The 18152-nt window shown below is 45.3% G+C and overlaps 2 protein-coding genes across 2 annotated transcripts; both read left to right on the forward strand.

Annotated features, from left to right (window-relative positions):
- Positions 1–107: 107 nt before the first annotated feature.
- On the forward strand, positions 108–2167 carry LOC118411428. The gene is made up of 3 exons (XM_035813709.1): positions 108–606; positions 938–1417; positions 1829–2167. Exons 1-3 carry the CDS (start codon positions 597–599, stop codon positions 2050–2052), a joined length of 714 nt encoding a protein of 237 aa, XP_035669602.1. The 5' UTR covers positions 108–596; the 3' UTR covers positions 2053–2167.
- A 1433-nt stretch (positions 2168–3600) lies between these two features.
- On the forward strand, positions 3601–14907 carry LOC118411382. The gene is made up of 12 exons (XM_035813639.1): positions 3601–3943; positions 4861–6339; positions 6607–6866; positions 7206–7267; positions 8838–9067; positions 9611–9864; positions 10139–10276; positions 10436–10601; positions 11066–11167; positions 11515–11622; positions 12082–13308; positions 13512–14907. Exons 1-12 carry the CDS (start codon positions 3745–3747, stop codon positions 13991–13993), a joined length of 4707 nt encoding a protein of 1568 aa, XP_035669532.1. The 5' UTR covers positions 3601–3744; the 3' UTR covers positions 13994–14907.
- The last annotated feature ends 3245 nt before the right edge of the window (positions 14908–18152 follow it).

Below are 18152 nucleotides of genomic sequence, written 5' to 3' on the forward strand. Positions count from 1 at the left end.
TAACGATAAAAAGTAAAAAATATTTTAAGGACGGAGTTCGTCGATGTTAATAAGGTTGTATTCCACCAAAGCCACGTTACGTAGTTTTTACAACTGTATTAACGCTGTTCAGGAGGAGATTTGTAGGGGTACAACAAAATTTGAGTATCGCCGTTTGGGGCACTGAGTATGGCGGTACGTTTGTGTAAGTCACAAGATGGCGGACACTCCTGTAGGACCCGCCCGTTCCAAGGTCCACAGGTCCAAAGTACTGTTCCGTTTGGACCTTGGTAACACTTACTAGTAGGTTACACATTTTGTTGACTACTGCGTGGTGACTACTCGACGGCATGATATGTGCTGAGTTTCTTCAGTTCAGTTCATCCTCTGACAGGTGTCTCCAGGATTTCCACTAATTGTGTACGCTTTTCTTAGCACGCCTGACGTGTACTACATCATGACTCCATTCTAACGGTAGATATCACCTACATAACGTACCGATTGCCTCCCCAGTATAACACACCAGTCTGGGATGTCTTCTGTCTAGTCCAACATACAGGGACTCTGACCTTCCTGATCGGACGTCACAACTTATCTGACGTCATTTGTTTATCACCATGGAAATAGGTGAGTTACAGTCTTCATATTCACATTAAATTCACTGTTTTTTTTTTATTCACAAAAAAGTCTCTTATGTGCAGATAGGCTGATGTGACTTCATAAGATATGTTACTCCATCCTCAAGGTCCAGTCTATCTTAGTTCAGTAATCGCACTCATTTTGACTCTGATTAGCCGCTGTGTTGTACAATACTTTCAATCCAAACCTCACCTTTATTCTAGTTTCTTGATTCATCACTGTTGCATATGGAATGACCTAAAGGATTAAAAATTCTGAAACACAAAAACAAACAAACAAACAAACATGTTTACATTTTGAACCTGTTGTTTCCTACCAGGTCCGCGTGTTGTCCTCCTGCACGCAGCAGAGGATGGGGAGTTCGTCAGGAGGCTGGTGGAGAAGCTGATGGATCTGTACGCGGGTTACAGCCTACCCCAGACAGACATCTCCTGTCAGCAGGTCACAGGCACTCCCGGTGACGTCAGCCGCGCACAGCTCACGTCCACACTGACCCTCGGCAGCGTGAAACTTGTCGTGCCCGTGATCAGCAGACACCTGCTTGCTGACCAGTCCTCGCTCACGGTCGGACTGGAAACTGCCGTGAGGAACAACAAGCCTCGATACGTCATTTGGCTGGACCAGAACAAGGATGACTTCCGTGAGTTCGGCACGTTAGTCAGCCGGCAGTACCAAACCCTGGAGGCGCCGGCCAGGCGGGTCCAGCGGGACAGGGTTGAGGAGACGATGCCCGGCAGTGGTGTCAGGTGGATGGAAGGCATCGCCTGGGATGTGCGTGACGCGCTCTGCAGACAAACAGGTGAGGGTGGACATATCATGGCTGTTACATGATGTAATCAGCGGACTGTAGAAACAACCGTACAATCACGTCAAGTATGTCGTATAACTTAATCATTTTCATCTTATATCACTATGCGTGGAATAACCTGTGGGATAGGATCTTCTTTGCTTGGATATGTGGACGGCATCTTGACCGAAATGTAATCTGCAGCGATAACCCCTTTGCACTGATTGAAGGCTAACATCAGAATGATAGTGTTCCTGTAGAATAGATGCTACTGTTGTTTCGTTTACAGAAATTTAGTTTTTTCGTGAATGCATGTCTTTGCCGTAGTGAGTTATCTAGACACTTCATTAACTAATATGGTGTCCCTACAAAGTCTGAACCAGATTAGACTGACATGTGCCGTTTGTCTGTCCATCTCCACAGGTGAACTAAGGAGGCCGTGCTGGCAGGCCTTGCTCGACACTCGTGCGTTCCTGGCGGACAACATGAACCTCCCAGCTGTTGTCACGCGGCTGGAACAGGAGAACCAGCTGAGTCCGGCTGAGGTCAGGGATATCCAGGTAAGGTACACGGTGGAAGTGGCAATTATCAGAGTCGGTATAACAACATCACTGCCACATGTACTTCACATTCATACTGTTTTATAGGCTTCAATATGCCCGTCCTAATCTGTACTTAACAACATTTTCACTACATGGGCCGCGGCAGCACACACTTCTGACGATATAAAGCTCTAAATGCGTTTCTTTCGGAGCCGCCCAATAGCGCTATAGACTTTGCGATATGTTTTTACAATAAAATTGCGATAAGTTCTAAAACAAAACGGCGTGAACTAAAAACAAAAGTCAATATGAAGTTTCATCATACGTTCTGAGCTAGATTACAGGTCCAGAGCTGTTGTTCGTCGGTAGACCTAAAAGCCATTTGCATAAAGTCTATAAAGTATATGGTTTAAAAACTATATATACCGTCAGCAAACACCATGAATGATGATTGACAAATACTGGGTCATTAATAACACTCCTTCAAGTGTTACTGTGAAGGTTAAAGTGTTACGAATTTTTGCAATAAGAAACGACGTCAAAAGCTGCATCACACGTGCCAGGTGTCGCTTATTGTAGATACCAAAACTGCGCTCCAACAAAAGTTAGAGCAAATTTCTTCTATGCCGGCACATGTAAAAGGATTGTAATAGACAGATATTTACCATATTCTACGTGCTACAGAATAAGTGCAACAGAATGAGCGGTACATGTAGGTGTGATCTTGTTGTATAAAACTGCGCCCTGCGCGTGTTGAATAGCAATGGTCAATTGACTGTATACTTGAGGATGACTAGTATAGTTGTGTACCTGTATGTTATCATATATGTATACCTAGTTCTTACTCTTTGTTTACTGATTGAAACCACAGATAAAGGATAAAGTTATACAACAGTTGTTGTGAGGTGACACCACCCCTGCCGATGTTCCCTCCCCCAGGCGGAGCCGACACCAGTAAGCAGGGGGGAGCGGTTGTTAGACATGCTGTTAGACAGGGTCAGGAATCACACCCCTTCAACTGTTGCTGTGAAAGTGAAAGTGTTTCAACTTTGCGCAATAAGAAACGACGTCAAAAGTTGCAAAAATAATGACTGTACTTTTAATCAAAGCTGCCAGGTGTCGCTTATTGTAGATACCAAAACACAATCAAGAGCAAATTACTTCTATGATGGCACTTTTAATTGATACATCAGATTGGAATAGACAGATATTTACCATTTTATAGGCTACCAACATACGCAGCACATACTGAAATACGTGCTACAGAATACGTGGTACATTATACGCAGTACATGTAGGTGTGATCTTGTTGTTTAAGATTGCACCCTGTGCGTGTTGATTAGCAATGTTCAATTGACTATATATTTGAGGATTACTAGTATAGTTGTGTACCTGTACATTAGCATATATGTATACGCCTACCTTGTTAACGTTCTTGCTCTTTATTCACTGATTGAAACCTAACAAGCAGAGATAAGGAGAAAGTTATACAATAGTTCTTACTTTGAGGTCACACCACCCCTGCCGATGTTCCCTCCCCCAGGCGGAGCCGACACCGTTAGGAAGGGGGGCCCGGTTGGTAGACATGGTGATGGACAGGAGGCGGCAGGCTGTATATATAATGTATGATAATATCTGTTAAAAACCTGACAATCACAGAGGAAGTATACAATAACAGTAGTACATAAGTATCTACCCTAACCGACAGTCGTTACTGTGAGCTCACACCACCCCTGCCGATGTTCCCTCCCCCAGGCGGGGCCGACACCAGTAAGCAGGGGGGAGCGGTTGGTAGACATGCTGCGGGTCAGGAGTCGGCAGGAGCCGTACGACTGGTTAGTGCGGGTCCTGCGGGAGGAAGGACAGGACTTCCTGGCGGAGGAGATGGAGGAATGGGAGCGGTTCTGGGAGCGGCGGAACGGCATCGGGGAACAGCAGGCGGCACAACCTGGTCAGCAAGCCGCACAGAGGGGAAATTTCGCGCAGGAAAGTCAATGTAGGCTATAACTTAATTTCATTCTCTAAATATCGATACCTCTATTAAACGTTTACAACATCGAATTTAGTACTTCCAGTGGTCTAAAGAATTCGTACCTCGGGTAAAAAATGTGAATTTTACTTGATTCCTTATACATTCAAACATCAATACCTCTAAATCTCTTTCTCTAATACAAAGTTACAATTGGAGATTTCCTAGGTTTACTCGATGTCACAATTATTTTCATATCTCGGATTAGAGATAAGGATCATGTCTATGTATCCAATTCGCAAGTCATCAGAAGGATAATGTATGACGTTAATGGGATTTGTTAAAGTCGAGGATATCCGATGATATTCAATTCCGGGATTGGCTGCTAACAGTAATTTCATTCTGGCGCATCTTTGATGCCTCAAATTTCGGTCAGATATCTTTCATGAAGATACATACATACATCAACGACCGGAGATCGTACATACTGTGTCGCCTCGGACCTTTCATAAAGGAGGGAGCTGTGTGCTACACCTGTATTTATCATACTTTATGTGTTTCTACTCCAGTAACTATGCAGAAACATCTACGTCATCCCGGTACGCATGCGCACTGTCTGTTTTACAAGGACACCTTAACGGGATCATTTACGTAATAGTAGAGACAGTGTATTACAGCACCGAGTTTTACTCACCTTTACGGGGTGGCATACCCTTTCTTCCCCTGTGATACTTAATTTAGAAGCTTGCCACTAATATCGTTATCACCTCGTACATTTCTGTGTCACCTGTTACACATCGAATTCTCATTACTTCTTTTCTGCTTTCTTACAGGACGGATCAGCAATTCATCTTAAAAAAAATTATTGTACACTGTCCAGCCAATATTGTGCTGTCTACACTTAAGTAATCATAATTAATGTAGTAACCTTTTCCGCCGTACAGTAGCAACCATTAAGAAACAACCACGTCATCCCGGCGGACATGCCGACAACGTGACAACACCTTCCGAAGTCAAGTGTGTGATTCTGGGACAGACGGAGGCAGGGAAGACCAGTCTGCTCAACTGTATGATGAAGGGTCAAGGTCACGTGGAGATTGAAACTAACAGAACCATCGGTGTTGACGTCATCACTTACCATGACACCAAGAATGACGTCAAGTACGAGATGTACGACTTCGGAGGTCACCAGATCTACCACTACACGCACCGGTTCTTCCTGACACGTCAGGCCCTGCACATCCTCAATGTAGACCTGCCAGGATACAAGTCAGAAGAGTTCCAGGAACGAGTGGGAACGTGGCTAACATCTGTGACTTCCCACGTGTTCAACCCGGCTATCCTTGTTGTAGGAACCAAAGTCGACCTGTTCCCGCCAGACAAGGCCGAGGAGATGATAGCAGCAGCTTGTTCCTCCATCCAGAGAGACATCCAGGCCGCTGAGAGTAAAATACAAACCAAGCTGAACGAAGAGATCCAACTCTGTCAGAAGGCGGTGGATGCAGCGGACGGCAAATTAGACATGACCGGACCTTTCTACGGTCTCACAAGAGACGACATCTTGGCCAAGAAAGAGTCTCTGGAGAATTTACTTGACGGACGACCCAAAGGTCTGTTAAATGTACAGGTTATCCCGGTCAGCAGCAAGACGTTCCAAGGTATCGAAGCTCTGTGCGACAAGATGGCAGAAATGGTGAAGGACGAGCGATTGTTCCCTGCTGCCCGCCAAGAGCTGCCGACTTCCTGGACGGAACTGTCAGAAAACATCAAGACTTCAGGACGGCTGTACCTTCATGTCAGGGATTGTCAGGACATCGGAGCAGCTGCAGGGATGAAGGAATCAGACGTCCTGAACGCGCTCAGCTATCTGCACGTGGCTGGACAGATCCTGTTCTACAACCACATCAAGGGGATGAAAGATCTGGTCTTCCCGGACCCAACCATCATCCTCACACTCTTCAAGCAGATCTTCAGGCATGACCTACCGGCATATCTGGACAGCATAGCCGAGTCTCTCTCTGAACATACCAGAGCGCAGTTTGATGAAGACAGGGCGTCTTTCTTGAAGACGGGCAGGGCAAGCGACAGTTTCATGAAGACCTTGCTTGGAGACAGCATTGCCACCTTTAACAGTCTCCTTCCCCTGATGAAGCACTTCGGCCTGTGTTACTCAGGGTCGGTGATCTTTCCATCAGAGCTTCCTGCCGCCCAGCCTGACGAGGTGGCGCGCTGCTGGCCAGAGGTTGTTCCATCAGGCGGAGAGGAGATCTGTATTACTATAGAGTACAGCCAAGAGCCTCCTCTGGCTGTGAGGCGTCATGTGCCGGGTGACTTGTTGAGGATATCTGAAGGAAACTGGGAACGGCCACTCGAGCTTCCTGACGTCAGAACGCCGGAGGACGTCATTGGCAAATATTTCATCGGTAATCATCTTCATTCAAGTATTAAAGGAACTTTGTGTAGTTCTATATGTAGTTGCATGCAATATAAGTAGCTTTATACACTAGATGTTATATTTTTAACAATAAATGAAGACATACGGTAATTCACTTGATCTGATAGTTCCTTAGACGTATTTTCAACACTGATGCTCCTGGGTCCCTTTCTATCCACTTTGAAAAAAAACCTTGCTCACCTCGTGGATATGTTGATTTGTTCATTCTTACAATCTTGACATCCTTTCTATCTAGACAACCGGCTGTACCAGCTCAGCAGAGCTGTTGGTGAGGAGTACCAGCTGTGGATCCGGCTGGGACAGGAGCTGGGGCTGAACAGGGGCGTGCTGGACAACATTAGAGGTCATAATAACACCCAGAAGGCGTTCCAGATGCTGAAGGCGTGGCGCACCAAGACCCCCCATGGACCGCTCCACTACCTGCCGCAGCTGGAGGAAACACTGCAGAACATGGGCAAACCGGACCTGGCTGCAGCTGTACAGAGGGTGTATAAGGTGCGTTAATGAAGTTTAATCCTATGTTCATTGACACATTGATAATCATATACAACCATTAGATGCTTCAGGGCATTATGGCATGGAAAACTTCCTGGGTAAATTATAAGGCACTATATTTGCATGAGTGAACAGATGATAGTACAACATTTCATTATTTTTTTTTCCAATTTCACAAAGAGAGGATTGCCGACGGATAGGTTATAGTTTATGTATAAAATTTATATTGTCCTCTTTAGTTAATTTTTTTCTTTGTACTGTTAGTCTAGATACATCTGTATAGTTCACCCATGATGTGAAAACGTCGACGTCAGTATCGACTATATTCCGTGTATCCAGGAGTACCGTGATGCATTGCCGTTACAAGAGGTCAGCCCTGAGATGACCGGAGACGGGGGGTGGTGAGTAGCCGTTTTAACCCCACCTGACTCTACAGGTTCCAGCAACAATATTCTGCCATAAACTACATAAGTGTGCATGTTTGAATACGTTACTTTTATTGCATCAGGTAATCGCAAGGGCGAGGAGACGAAATGAAAAGAACAGACACCACATCTGATCCGGGCTCTTTTAGTGACCTAATACTCATTACATCAGAAAATCCGCCGATCGAAATATGTAGAATACTTTGTTCATCTTTTAAATGGTCTCGCACATTATTGTTTATTCACTTACATATGCGAACATGTGAGGTTTGGAGACAAAGTTTATTTCTATTTCGTAAGGACAGAGTATAAAATTCAAAGGTCGACTTAGAACATGATTTTGAGAGCATACTCTTTTGCCGTAGTAGAGGCTCTCTTCCATCATATATGCATTCCAACCACATATTGAGTACATTTAAGATGCCAAGCTTTGTCCTATCCGCTGTTTCACACCTGCATGTTTGAACACCTGGCTACAACACCTGTGTTTATCTCCTCAGGTCCCTCCGCTTGCCAGGTGAAGGGAAGTACCTGTGCAGACGGACCGACCTGGGCGTGGTGACGCCCTAACCGCTGTGTCAAACCTTTATGTTTGAACACCTGGCTACAATACCTGTGTTTACCTCCTCAGGTCCCTCCGCCTGCCAGGTGAAGGGAAGTACCTGTGCAGACGGACCGACCTGGGCGTGGTGACGCCCTACCCGCTGTTTCACACCTGTATGTTTGAACACCTGGCTACAATACCTGTGTTTATCTCCTCAGGTCCCTCCGCCTGCCAGGTGAAGGGAAGTACCTGTGCAGACGGACCGACCTGGGCGTGGTGACGCCCTAACCGCTGTGTCAAACCTTTATGTTTGAACACCTGGCTACAATACCTGTGTTTACCTCCTCAGGTCCCTCCGCCTGCCAGGTGAAGGGAAGTACCTGTGCAGACGGACCGACCTGGGCGTGGTGACGCCCTACCCGCTGTTTCACACCTGTATGTTTGAACACCTGGCTACAATACCTGTGTTTATCTCCTCAGGTCCCTCCGCCTGCCAGGTGAAGGGAAGTACCTGTGCAGACGGACCGACCTGGGCGTGGTGACGCCCTAACCGCTGTGTCAAACCTTTATGTTTGAACACCTGGCTACAATACCTGTGTTTACCTCCTCAGGTCCCTCCGCCTGCCAGGTGAAGGGAAGTACCTGTGCAGACGGACCGACCTGGGCGTGGTGACGCCCTACCCGCTGTTTCACACCTGTATGTTTGAACACCTGGCTACAATACCTGTGTTTATCTCCTCAGGTCCCTCCGCCTGCCAGGTGAAGGGAAGTACCTGTGCAGACGGACCGACCTGGGCGTGGTGACGCCCTACCCGCTGTTTCACACCTGTATGTTTGAACACCTGGCTACAATACCTGTGTTTATCTCCTCAGGTCCCTCCGCCTGCCAGGTGAAGGGAAGTACCTGTGCAGACGGACCGACCTGGGCGTGGTGACGCCCTACCCGCTGTGTCACACCTGTATGTTTGAACACCTGGCTACAATACCTGTTTATCTCCTCAGGTCCCTCCGCCTGCCAGGTGAAGGAAAGTACCTGTGCAGACGGACCGACCTGGGCGTGGTGACGCCCTACCCGCTGCACGTGACCTACAGGAGTGCGAACTGGTCCGACAACTGGCAGCAGGTGGGGGAATGGATGCCGGTGGGTCCGCTCTTCTCCATCCAGTGTGAGGACGTGGAGGGGCCGGTGGACATCCTACTGCCGCACGTGCTGCACCTGACGAAAGACAATGGTGTGTTTCATATACCATTTTTTCTGTTCAACTCAAAAGCGATTGTTGTTGAACTGCGCGAAAAGCGGAATTGATCAGGTGAAGGCCGGCTGACAAAGCCTTCGCCAGTGGGTACGTTGGCGCAGCTGATCTGTGGGAAAATAAGAGGGATCGATACCATGTAAAGTTATTGGTCTCGTATTAGCCACATGGTGATCTACATCATTCACCCGGACGGGTGTGTCACCCCGTAAGGGGCGGTATAACCCGTCGTGTGCGAACATGTGCGAACATGTACAGGCTTAGCCCTTGACAATAGCCTACGGCTAGTTGGGCAGCCCTGTCTGTTTGTTAACAGCTGAACAAATATATAAATTAAAGATTATTGCAATTATCTGTGAATTTCTTTTATTTGCCAGACCCTGACAAAGTGCGCATGAGAGTTCAGGTAAAGGCGTCAGTGGTTATGTTGGCGCAGCTTATCTGTTGCAAAATACTGTCTACTATATTTGGAAGGAGAATGTAAAGTTATTGCAGTTATCTGTTTATTCTTGTACTTACTAGAACCTGACATAGAACGCATGAGAGTCGTCCATGTTGCCCGGAAGGAAGCGAACCTCCTTCCTGTCTCTGAGGTGACCTCAGCCCACATCGTGACCAGGTTCCAAAAGGGCAGTCTGTTCGGCCCTGTGGTGGAGAAAGCCTACGGGAAGCTGTTCGGCAGGAACGGGCGTTGTGTGGTGTTTGTACCGGACTGCGTGACGTCAGAGTTTCAAATCCACGTCTACATCGCTTCTAACGCAGCCACTGCTCTCCAGGTAAGAGGCAATAGTGTGCCTTCCTTCCTGCCATGGTGATTGACATCCTGCTAACGTTTTACGTCTTCCAGTATTTTGGAGTCTTAAAACTTTCACGGTAGCCGACAAATATACTATTTTATGCAATCCAATCATGGCCTCCACATGATTTTGATTGATTGATTTACTTTTCAGCACATATACAACAATTAAAAAACAAATGAAGACATGAAAAGAATACCGTTCAATACTGAAAAATGTTGTTCTCATTAACGCGGTTCGTCATTTCACACAGTGTTTGGAGTCGACTGAGGCCGATGATAAGTACGTTAAGTTGGACCAGGAGCAGTGCGTGCTGATGCAGGGACACGAGTATCATCTAGAGGTGTCTGTGTGGAACGGGGGTGGTGACAACCTGCTGACGAATCCTAAGGTAATGATGTATAACTTGAATGGCAAATTTGGGCTAGTTTGAACAATACACAAAACTTAGATGTGTAGAGCCAATATAAAGCCATTATCGGTCTAAATGTAAATGCATATTTTCCATATTTTAAAGTATGAATTGATAGCCAACTTTTAACTTCTTCAGCTTCTTACATTTTACGACGTCTTGGAAGATGACAGGATCTACAAGAAGTTCAGAGTTGAAGTGGATACCAACAAATACAAGAAGATGAAAAAGTCGAACCTCAGGTTCCAAATGCAGCTGACGAGTGCTGACGGCAAGTCAGTTTGTGAGTTCATCACATCTAAAGGTTGGTAGGCAAACACCTTTATTTACACTCGGAGGGTTACACATTCAAGAACAAAAGCCTCACCGGATCGGTTGCAGCTATGTCCCTCCTAACCAATTCGCTGCACAAAATAAAAATGTATTCTGCTTTTATGATTTATTACAACAAAACACGCGTACACTACACTGATTAGAATGTATCGGGCCCAAAGGTAAATTAAAGGAAGGAACTGAAGGTCTATTGTTATGCCTTTGGGAGGACAATGCGATGTTTTGGCGAAGGCAGTGACACATTAATCCTAAACATGCATTCATAAAATGTATCAAATACCATATCAGTGGAAAATACATATTCCAAAATTTGTGTGCAAAGATGTAGAATGTATGTCTTTTACAATATGGCAGCGAGGTAAATATGTTTTCTTCTTTACTATCTTATCTTTACTTGCCCGTGAAGAGGTATAATCCCCATTATTCCTTTTTAAGGTAAGCACCTTGAGCTGTCAGAATCCGACAGCAGTGAGAGTGACAGCGGGCTGTCGTCTGAGCCAGCTTCTGAGGGACAGGGCAAGGGTGCTGTATCCACAGGTACTTATAATTATTCCAGAAAGATACAACTATAGTTTAGTATTGTTCTTACCACATTTATCTTGCAACATTTACTTAGGCAGGTAGGCAATTGTCGACATGAAAGATGACTCACTGCCTAGTGTTACATTCAATAGTGCAAAAGCAACAATAGTGTATGTAGTTGTTCCGTAAGCGGGAGTTGTTATTTTAAACTTTGGACAAATTATCCTTGTATTATCCATGTGCAGAGACCAGATCTAGGTAACCCAAACATACAAATCACAAAGTCAAGGACTGATCTGCAGAAAACATAGCTTATTACATCAATGTGCCAGTCTTTACATTGACCCTGTTATATTATCTAGTACATAGACGGAACCCGAGAGATCACCAGAAAACTACCCAGTCGTCTGAGCACAGGAAGCAGAAGTCTAGGACCTCCAGAGCTGCTGGTCGTGGAGCACGGAAGAAAGGTGAGAAACTTTATGGTTTGATAATTCAGTACTCGTCATGTGGAATGGTACTTATTCCCTAATTATTTTCCTTAATTGAGTCCTTCCAGTTTTCTCTGAACAGCGCAAGCTATAAACTATAAATCTAAACTAGGCATAGCTGCTTGAATATACGTTCCAGGTATTCGTCATTGAGTGTGGTCTGCTGGTAGAATAACTAAAAAGGAAATTCAATTGAAATCACATTTTGTTGGCCATTCAAGAGATGAAAAAAGACGAACGAATTGGATTTTGGTGTAATCTCTTCCGTCCACAAAATTTCATCATGTTGGACAAATTTCTAGAAATGATTAACTTCACATGTAGCATATGATATTCACTGGTGTGTATCATCCCCAGTAATGCAATATCGAAGAATAAGTGCGTCATAAATCAGTTCGAAAAATGATGTTGTTTTTTCCCCAAACAACTACATTCCAGTGAAAGGTTCAGTCCTGTTGGTTAGTGACGAATACTGCACATCAAAGGGTGGAATCTCCACCATTAACCTGAGTGCCGCGCGCGTGATCACCGCCGCTGGAGCCGAGGTCTACGCTACCGTGTTGGCGGCAAGTCAACAAGATGAGAGGGATGCTGAAGAAGACGGAGTCAAACTTATCAAACCGGTTAGTGCAGGCTCCACTGCAAAGCCATCCCTAGAATGGCTGACTTTGTACCACAGCGTTCACTTTCCACACATCCCATCAGGTGTCTGCTGCATTGTGGGCCATGTTGACGTCACAAGTAGAGCAGCGAGAAAGATCAAAGAAGAGCGATTTCCACACGCCAAACTCGCCATGTTCGGTCACGTGGTGCCAGAGGAGACAGAGCACTACAAGAGTGACGAGAAGGCCCTGGGTGTGGGGAGGAAGGAAGCCAGCATCCAGGACGACATTGGCAAGGCTGATGTCGTCTTCTCGGTAGGACCGCGCATTCACCGCCATTACGACAGATTCCTCCAACAGCGTGGTGTGGATCACCACATCTTCCTACCAGAACCTTCAAAGGTCTTCAGTGAAGCAAACGTGACCTTCGGTGAAAGCGAAGACGTTAAGAAGCCAGAGAGAGTGGTTCTGTCCATCGGCAGGGTGCGGAATGTGGAGAGACTGAAAGGTCACGACCTGGCCGCAGGATCCATAGACAAGGCGGCACAGCGGCTTGACAATCAGTACACACTGAGGCTGAGAGTCCGCGGCATCGATGAGAACGACTTCAAGAAGAGCAAGGAAATCCTGGAGGAGAAGCTGAGATCCGGCCGGGTCAAACCCACACTGCTTCCGTACGGCACTCAAGAGGAGATCCGCCGAGACATGGAGGCCTGTCACCTGGTCGTGATGCCGTCCCGGGCCGAACCGTTCGGACTGGTCGGCCTGGAGGCTATCGCGGCAGGAGTTCCCGTCCTCATCTCAGAGCACTCGGGCCTTGCAGAGCTGATAGAGGACCTATCAGACAGGCTGGGACAGCCCACTTTCCGCCACTGCATCGTTAAGATGAAGGGAGACACCGCGACCGACGCTGATGTAGAGAAGTGGGCAGAAAGAATCGAGGATGTCCTCAAGAACGTCAAGTCAGAGTTTGCGGAAGCACGCGCCTTCAGGGAGAAACTGCTGGCCTCCAAGTACTGGGAAGAGTCTCACCAGACGTTCCTACAGGCCTGTGGCATCACTGGTAAGAAACTATAGTCATCTTATAATCATTGTGCATGACCAATATGCTCGTGACTTGCGGCGCTTTCAATGATTCTGTTGTGCTCCTGCTTACCTAGTCCTAAAATTACATGTACACTCATATACGGACACTAGCTATAGTATTTCACCCGGTCATAATTTTCCTTACATCTTTTTTACATAGGAAATGTTCTTTTTTTTCAGGTCGCTTGCCCAGAGCAGCCATGCGCACCAGTAAACAAGCCGAGAGACCCTTCAAACTGGAGCGGGAGCACTTGGCTGAGACAGTAGAGAAGGACGAGCTCAGGATTAAACAGCTCAGTCTGGAACACCCCACAGCAGCCGCCATGTCCTCCAGTAGACAAGCGGACACACTCAGAAGACAACAGACAGACGACAAGGAGCATTCAGCCGAGAAGGGAGAAGAGTGTACTGGCATGACCGACGACTCCAACAAATTGAAAGACAGGCGCCCCCTGTTGAGCCAGTCAGAAGGAGCACCTGCCGCGAGGACCTCGGCACGACTGCTGCAACAGGAGGAAATAGAACTTGATGAACTGGGAACAGTTACAGAGACAACCCGCCTATCACCAGCCGGGAAGGAGCAAGGCGAAACAGGAGAAGCTGAGACCGCGGGGAGGGTCTGCTGTTCGCGCTGTCCGCATGGAGCATGTTCACTTTTGTAGGATGTGAGATGTCACAAACTAACATGCATGCCGAGAAACACGTCTGCCAACATCCCAACACAGTGCAGCCCTAGAACCTGTCAAGTCAACCTCCTCCTGTCACAAAAGAACTACTTTTCTCCCTGCCACCGTTAAGCTATGGAACTGCCTCCCACAAGACATTGTAAATACCAGAGACTTGTAGAACTTCAAACGAAAAGAAAATGCCCACCGCACCGTGATGTATTGTAAAATGTCAGCACAGCTGCTAATGATGAGGTGTGGTCACAGCATAGATAAAAAATGCCATGGCTTAACTCTAACGTGCAGCACATAATCATGAAGATATAGCTGATCAAATGTGTTAATACTCTACTGGTAACATCCATTACTTGTTCTCAGCGATCACATAATCTTTGCATCACCATATGCTGCTGGATCTCATGCTCTGTGATCACAGGACCTGTCAAATATTGAACTGGGGACAGTAGTTACATACGACGCTGGCTGATCAGGGTGAAACGGGAGAAGCTACCCTCGGGAGAGCCTGCTACCTTTGCTGTCCGCACGGTACATACTCTGCATTGTAACATGTGATATATCACAAATCTCACAAACCAGATCGTAGCTTCTCAATGGTGACTAATGTAGCAAATGACAGTTGTAAATATGTAGAAGTCACAAAATGTATTAATCTATCATTAGTAACATACGTTGCTTGCTTTCGGCGATCATATAATTTTTGCCTCTCAAACGGAAGCTATGCAGAGGGATCACCTGGTATGTCAACCGAATGTTGCTGAAGTGTTTATTTCGACATTTACGAACTGAACATTACTGCGCTGCAGTTTTATGTGGAACATGACTAATTTTAAACGTTCAAATGTTTGTACAGTTTCAAAATTTCTTATTAAATTCCCATAGGTGCTCAATGAGTTCATGCCTTTTCTGTATGTTCCCTACCGTTTCATTAGTTCAACAGCGACTTACATGCAGTCTAACAGAACATATGGGGATGTTAGACTAGGCCATTAACAGCTGTAGGATAAATAGAAGATAGACAATAAAGGAACGATAAATGCCTGTCACATAAATATCTTTGTGCGGGACAAATCTGACCAGTTAGCCTGGTGCATCATGATATCCAAGCACAAAGAGCGGGGAGGTTAGAACAATGTTATTCCAACTGACTGACTGAGTGAAGCTGAATAACAGTGCAACGTTGAAACTTTGATCGCAAGTTTCGCACGGAAACATAATCCTACCTGAGTATGACGAAATCCATAACAAGTTGGAGCCTTCCTTGCCAACAGACGGTGGTTATGTCAGCTACGTCACGATACTAGGCATAGAGGCGCACAAGGTTGACGTTACCATGACGACCATGTTACCATGTTCTTTGTGAATCATGACTCGGCAGGTTTTGTTGCATGTAGCCTGGTTGCTGGCTGTCAGTGTAACTTTTTTTTGCGTTTTGTCCCCACCCAAACGTCACAAATGTTAAACCCTCTAATATTATGAACAAAATTGTCTATAGTATAGACTAATGTTATATATCAGCAGCGGCAGCAGCATCAGGATAGTATAGACAGAGTTTATATCATACCGCTCCAACTGACAACACGAAGGAAGTGCGAGTGTCTATTTATTTTACACTTGGAATATCGATAAAGTTTTGAATTGTAAAGGCTATAGCGTTACATAATGGGAAAATGCAGCAGTGTAGCGGGGTTCAGATTATACAGTTAATATCCTAAATAGCCACATCGGTCAGACAGACTGCACAGCCTGCTGCTGAAAACCTGAAGTTCTACATTTCTCACAATTAACAACCAGCCAGCAATAACTGTGGCCTTCCTGAGGTATAAGGTGGAAGTTCTGTCAGCAGTATCACAGTAACAGCCACAGAGGCACGAAAACTAGACTTTACGAAGACCAGAGTTTACGTTTTGGTTATGAATAAGGGAGTTGTGTTCAACCTGGCCTATTGATATGACCTTTCACGAGTAGCCATGACACTTCCCCCAACACAAGGTCCAACATGAAATATTAGTAGTAGTGGACAGGATTATTTTGTTCCATGGAGACTACAAATATTTCAATGAAACAATTGCACCGCTTTATAGTCATAGTATTAACTTCAACTTATCTACGTACACAATTAATTATTTATCTAATATGTATAGTTGATTATAATAAAGAATGTTATTCGTCCTGCTCATTTACGAATAATGATATGCACCGTTTGAGTTCTGACTACATGGATTTCAAGAAACATGAACAGGTACGGAGAGCTTTTTCTATTACAGCACAGGTGGGGAAACGTCCTGCAATGAAGCTATCATCATGCATGTATTGAGTGTAACATCACTGTGTAAAAGCTGATGATGGTTTTTACATTATAATCGGCCAAGAGTTTGTGACACAGCATACTACAGCACTGTGGAAATGTAAATCGTAAATTTTGAAGCATTTAGGTCAAGAAATCATTATTGGACAATCACATTCTATTCCTTAATAACACGCGCTTTCAGGATACAAATGTGACTGTTTAAATGTTTCAGCCTGTAATCCAGATGGTTTCAGCATTTCATATAATATTGTCACTGTGTACGACAGCTGGGGTATTGAAGAGCCCTGCAACCCAAAACTCTAAGACGGAGTCGTTTTTTTTTTTAAATGTCTGTCTCTCCACAGAATTAAATACCGAGTAGTAAACAGCAACCACTAGACTCAATAAAGCATTCATGCCTGCCAGTAAATTTAAAACTACAGTAAGGACTGTTTTCAAATAGACGTGTTTTTCGCGCCAGGTAAGCGAGCCAATAAAACACCAGTCTGGCAGGTTGACCCCAAGGTCACCACCAGGTGTGACGTCATGGAACAAAGGTAGGACCGCTGACGGCGCCACAGGTGTTTACAAATTGCGTGCACAGGGACGAACCATGTTTGCTTTATAGAGGGGTGTTTTTCTGTGTAACGGGCTTTAAACAGCCGAGACAAAAACAACGTTTGGTTAAGATTGACAATAAAGATATGCAAGACACTGTCTAAAACATGGGAGACTAGCAGGAACTGTCCTCCGTCTATCCATTTTTTTTCATTGTGCATGAATACTAGTTTAACATTTAATTGAAAATTCGAGGTAAGCAAGTTGCGTGTGTTGAATGACAGTTACAAACTTCAGCATCCAATAACCAACTTACGCCTGTATGTTAACGCTGTGCTGCTGTGATTGGCTGGAGTTGGGGGCGTGCCCAAAATAGATCTGCGTCACCAGGAAGTGTCTCTGGAAGGCTGACCGTGTAATAACGCTCTCTTGTAGTTTGCTTTAATACTGCAAGCAATTATCGTATTTATCACAAGCATGACTAACCGTTGGTTAATGTTTAATCCTGGACGAACCAAGTGGCGGGTAAACTTATCAAACTTTTCCTAGTGAAAAGTTTCAACGAGAAGGAAGTAGAGAGAAACTGCTGTGTTACACAGTGCGCAATGTATAACATAACATTACATTGTTGTTATGACTAGACAACTACAAGGTTGTAGGCTATTGTTCCTCTCCCACCTACTCCCTCCCGTGATCTTTAGAACATGAACTCGTCCCTTCTCCTGGGCGGACATTTTCCTCAAGGAACACACCTGGGCACAGGTGTGCCGAGCAGACCAGGTAACCTTAAATTTATATCTGTTATACCGTAGTTAAGTTAATGTATACAGGACGTAATTGAGGCTCAGTTAAACTTCTAGGAGGGCTCAAATCGTTTCTCTTCTTGTTACAGCGGCCAGTCAGTTGTAATAGTCGGTTGGCACCTCTTCTGTAACCCAACTTACCAACTTTGGTTAGTCAGGTGACCCTGGCGGTATTGGAGACTACGGTAAACAGAAATGGTAAGGTCGTCTGTGAACGGATTTAAAGGAAGTCAACAACGTAACAAAAATGTGTGTCATGATGAAGATAGGGCAGGGTGTATTTATCAAAGCTATTTTATTTTTGTACCTAGACAGTTGTGCCTCACATATATCCAAGCCTTAACGATCAAAGTAAATCTTTCAAGGAAGGAATACGTAGATGTTAATAAGGTTGGATTCCACTACAAAGCCACGTTACGTAGTTTTTACAACTGTATTTAAGCTGTTCAGGACGAGATTAGTAGGGGTGCAACAACATCTGTGTATC

The sequence above is a fragment of the Branchiostoma floridae genome, chromosome 3 (genome assembly GCF_000003815.2).
Source record: "Branchiostoma floridae strain S238N-H82 chromosome 3, Bfl_VNyyK, whole genome shotgun sequence".
Taxonomy (NCBI): Eukaryota; Metazoa; Chordata; class Leptocardii; order Amphioxiformes; family Branchiostomatidae; genus Branchiostoma; species Branchiostoma floridae.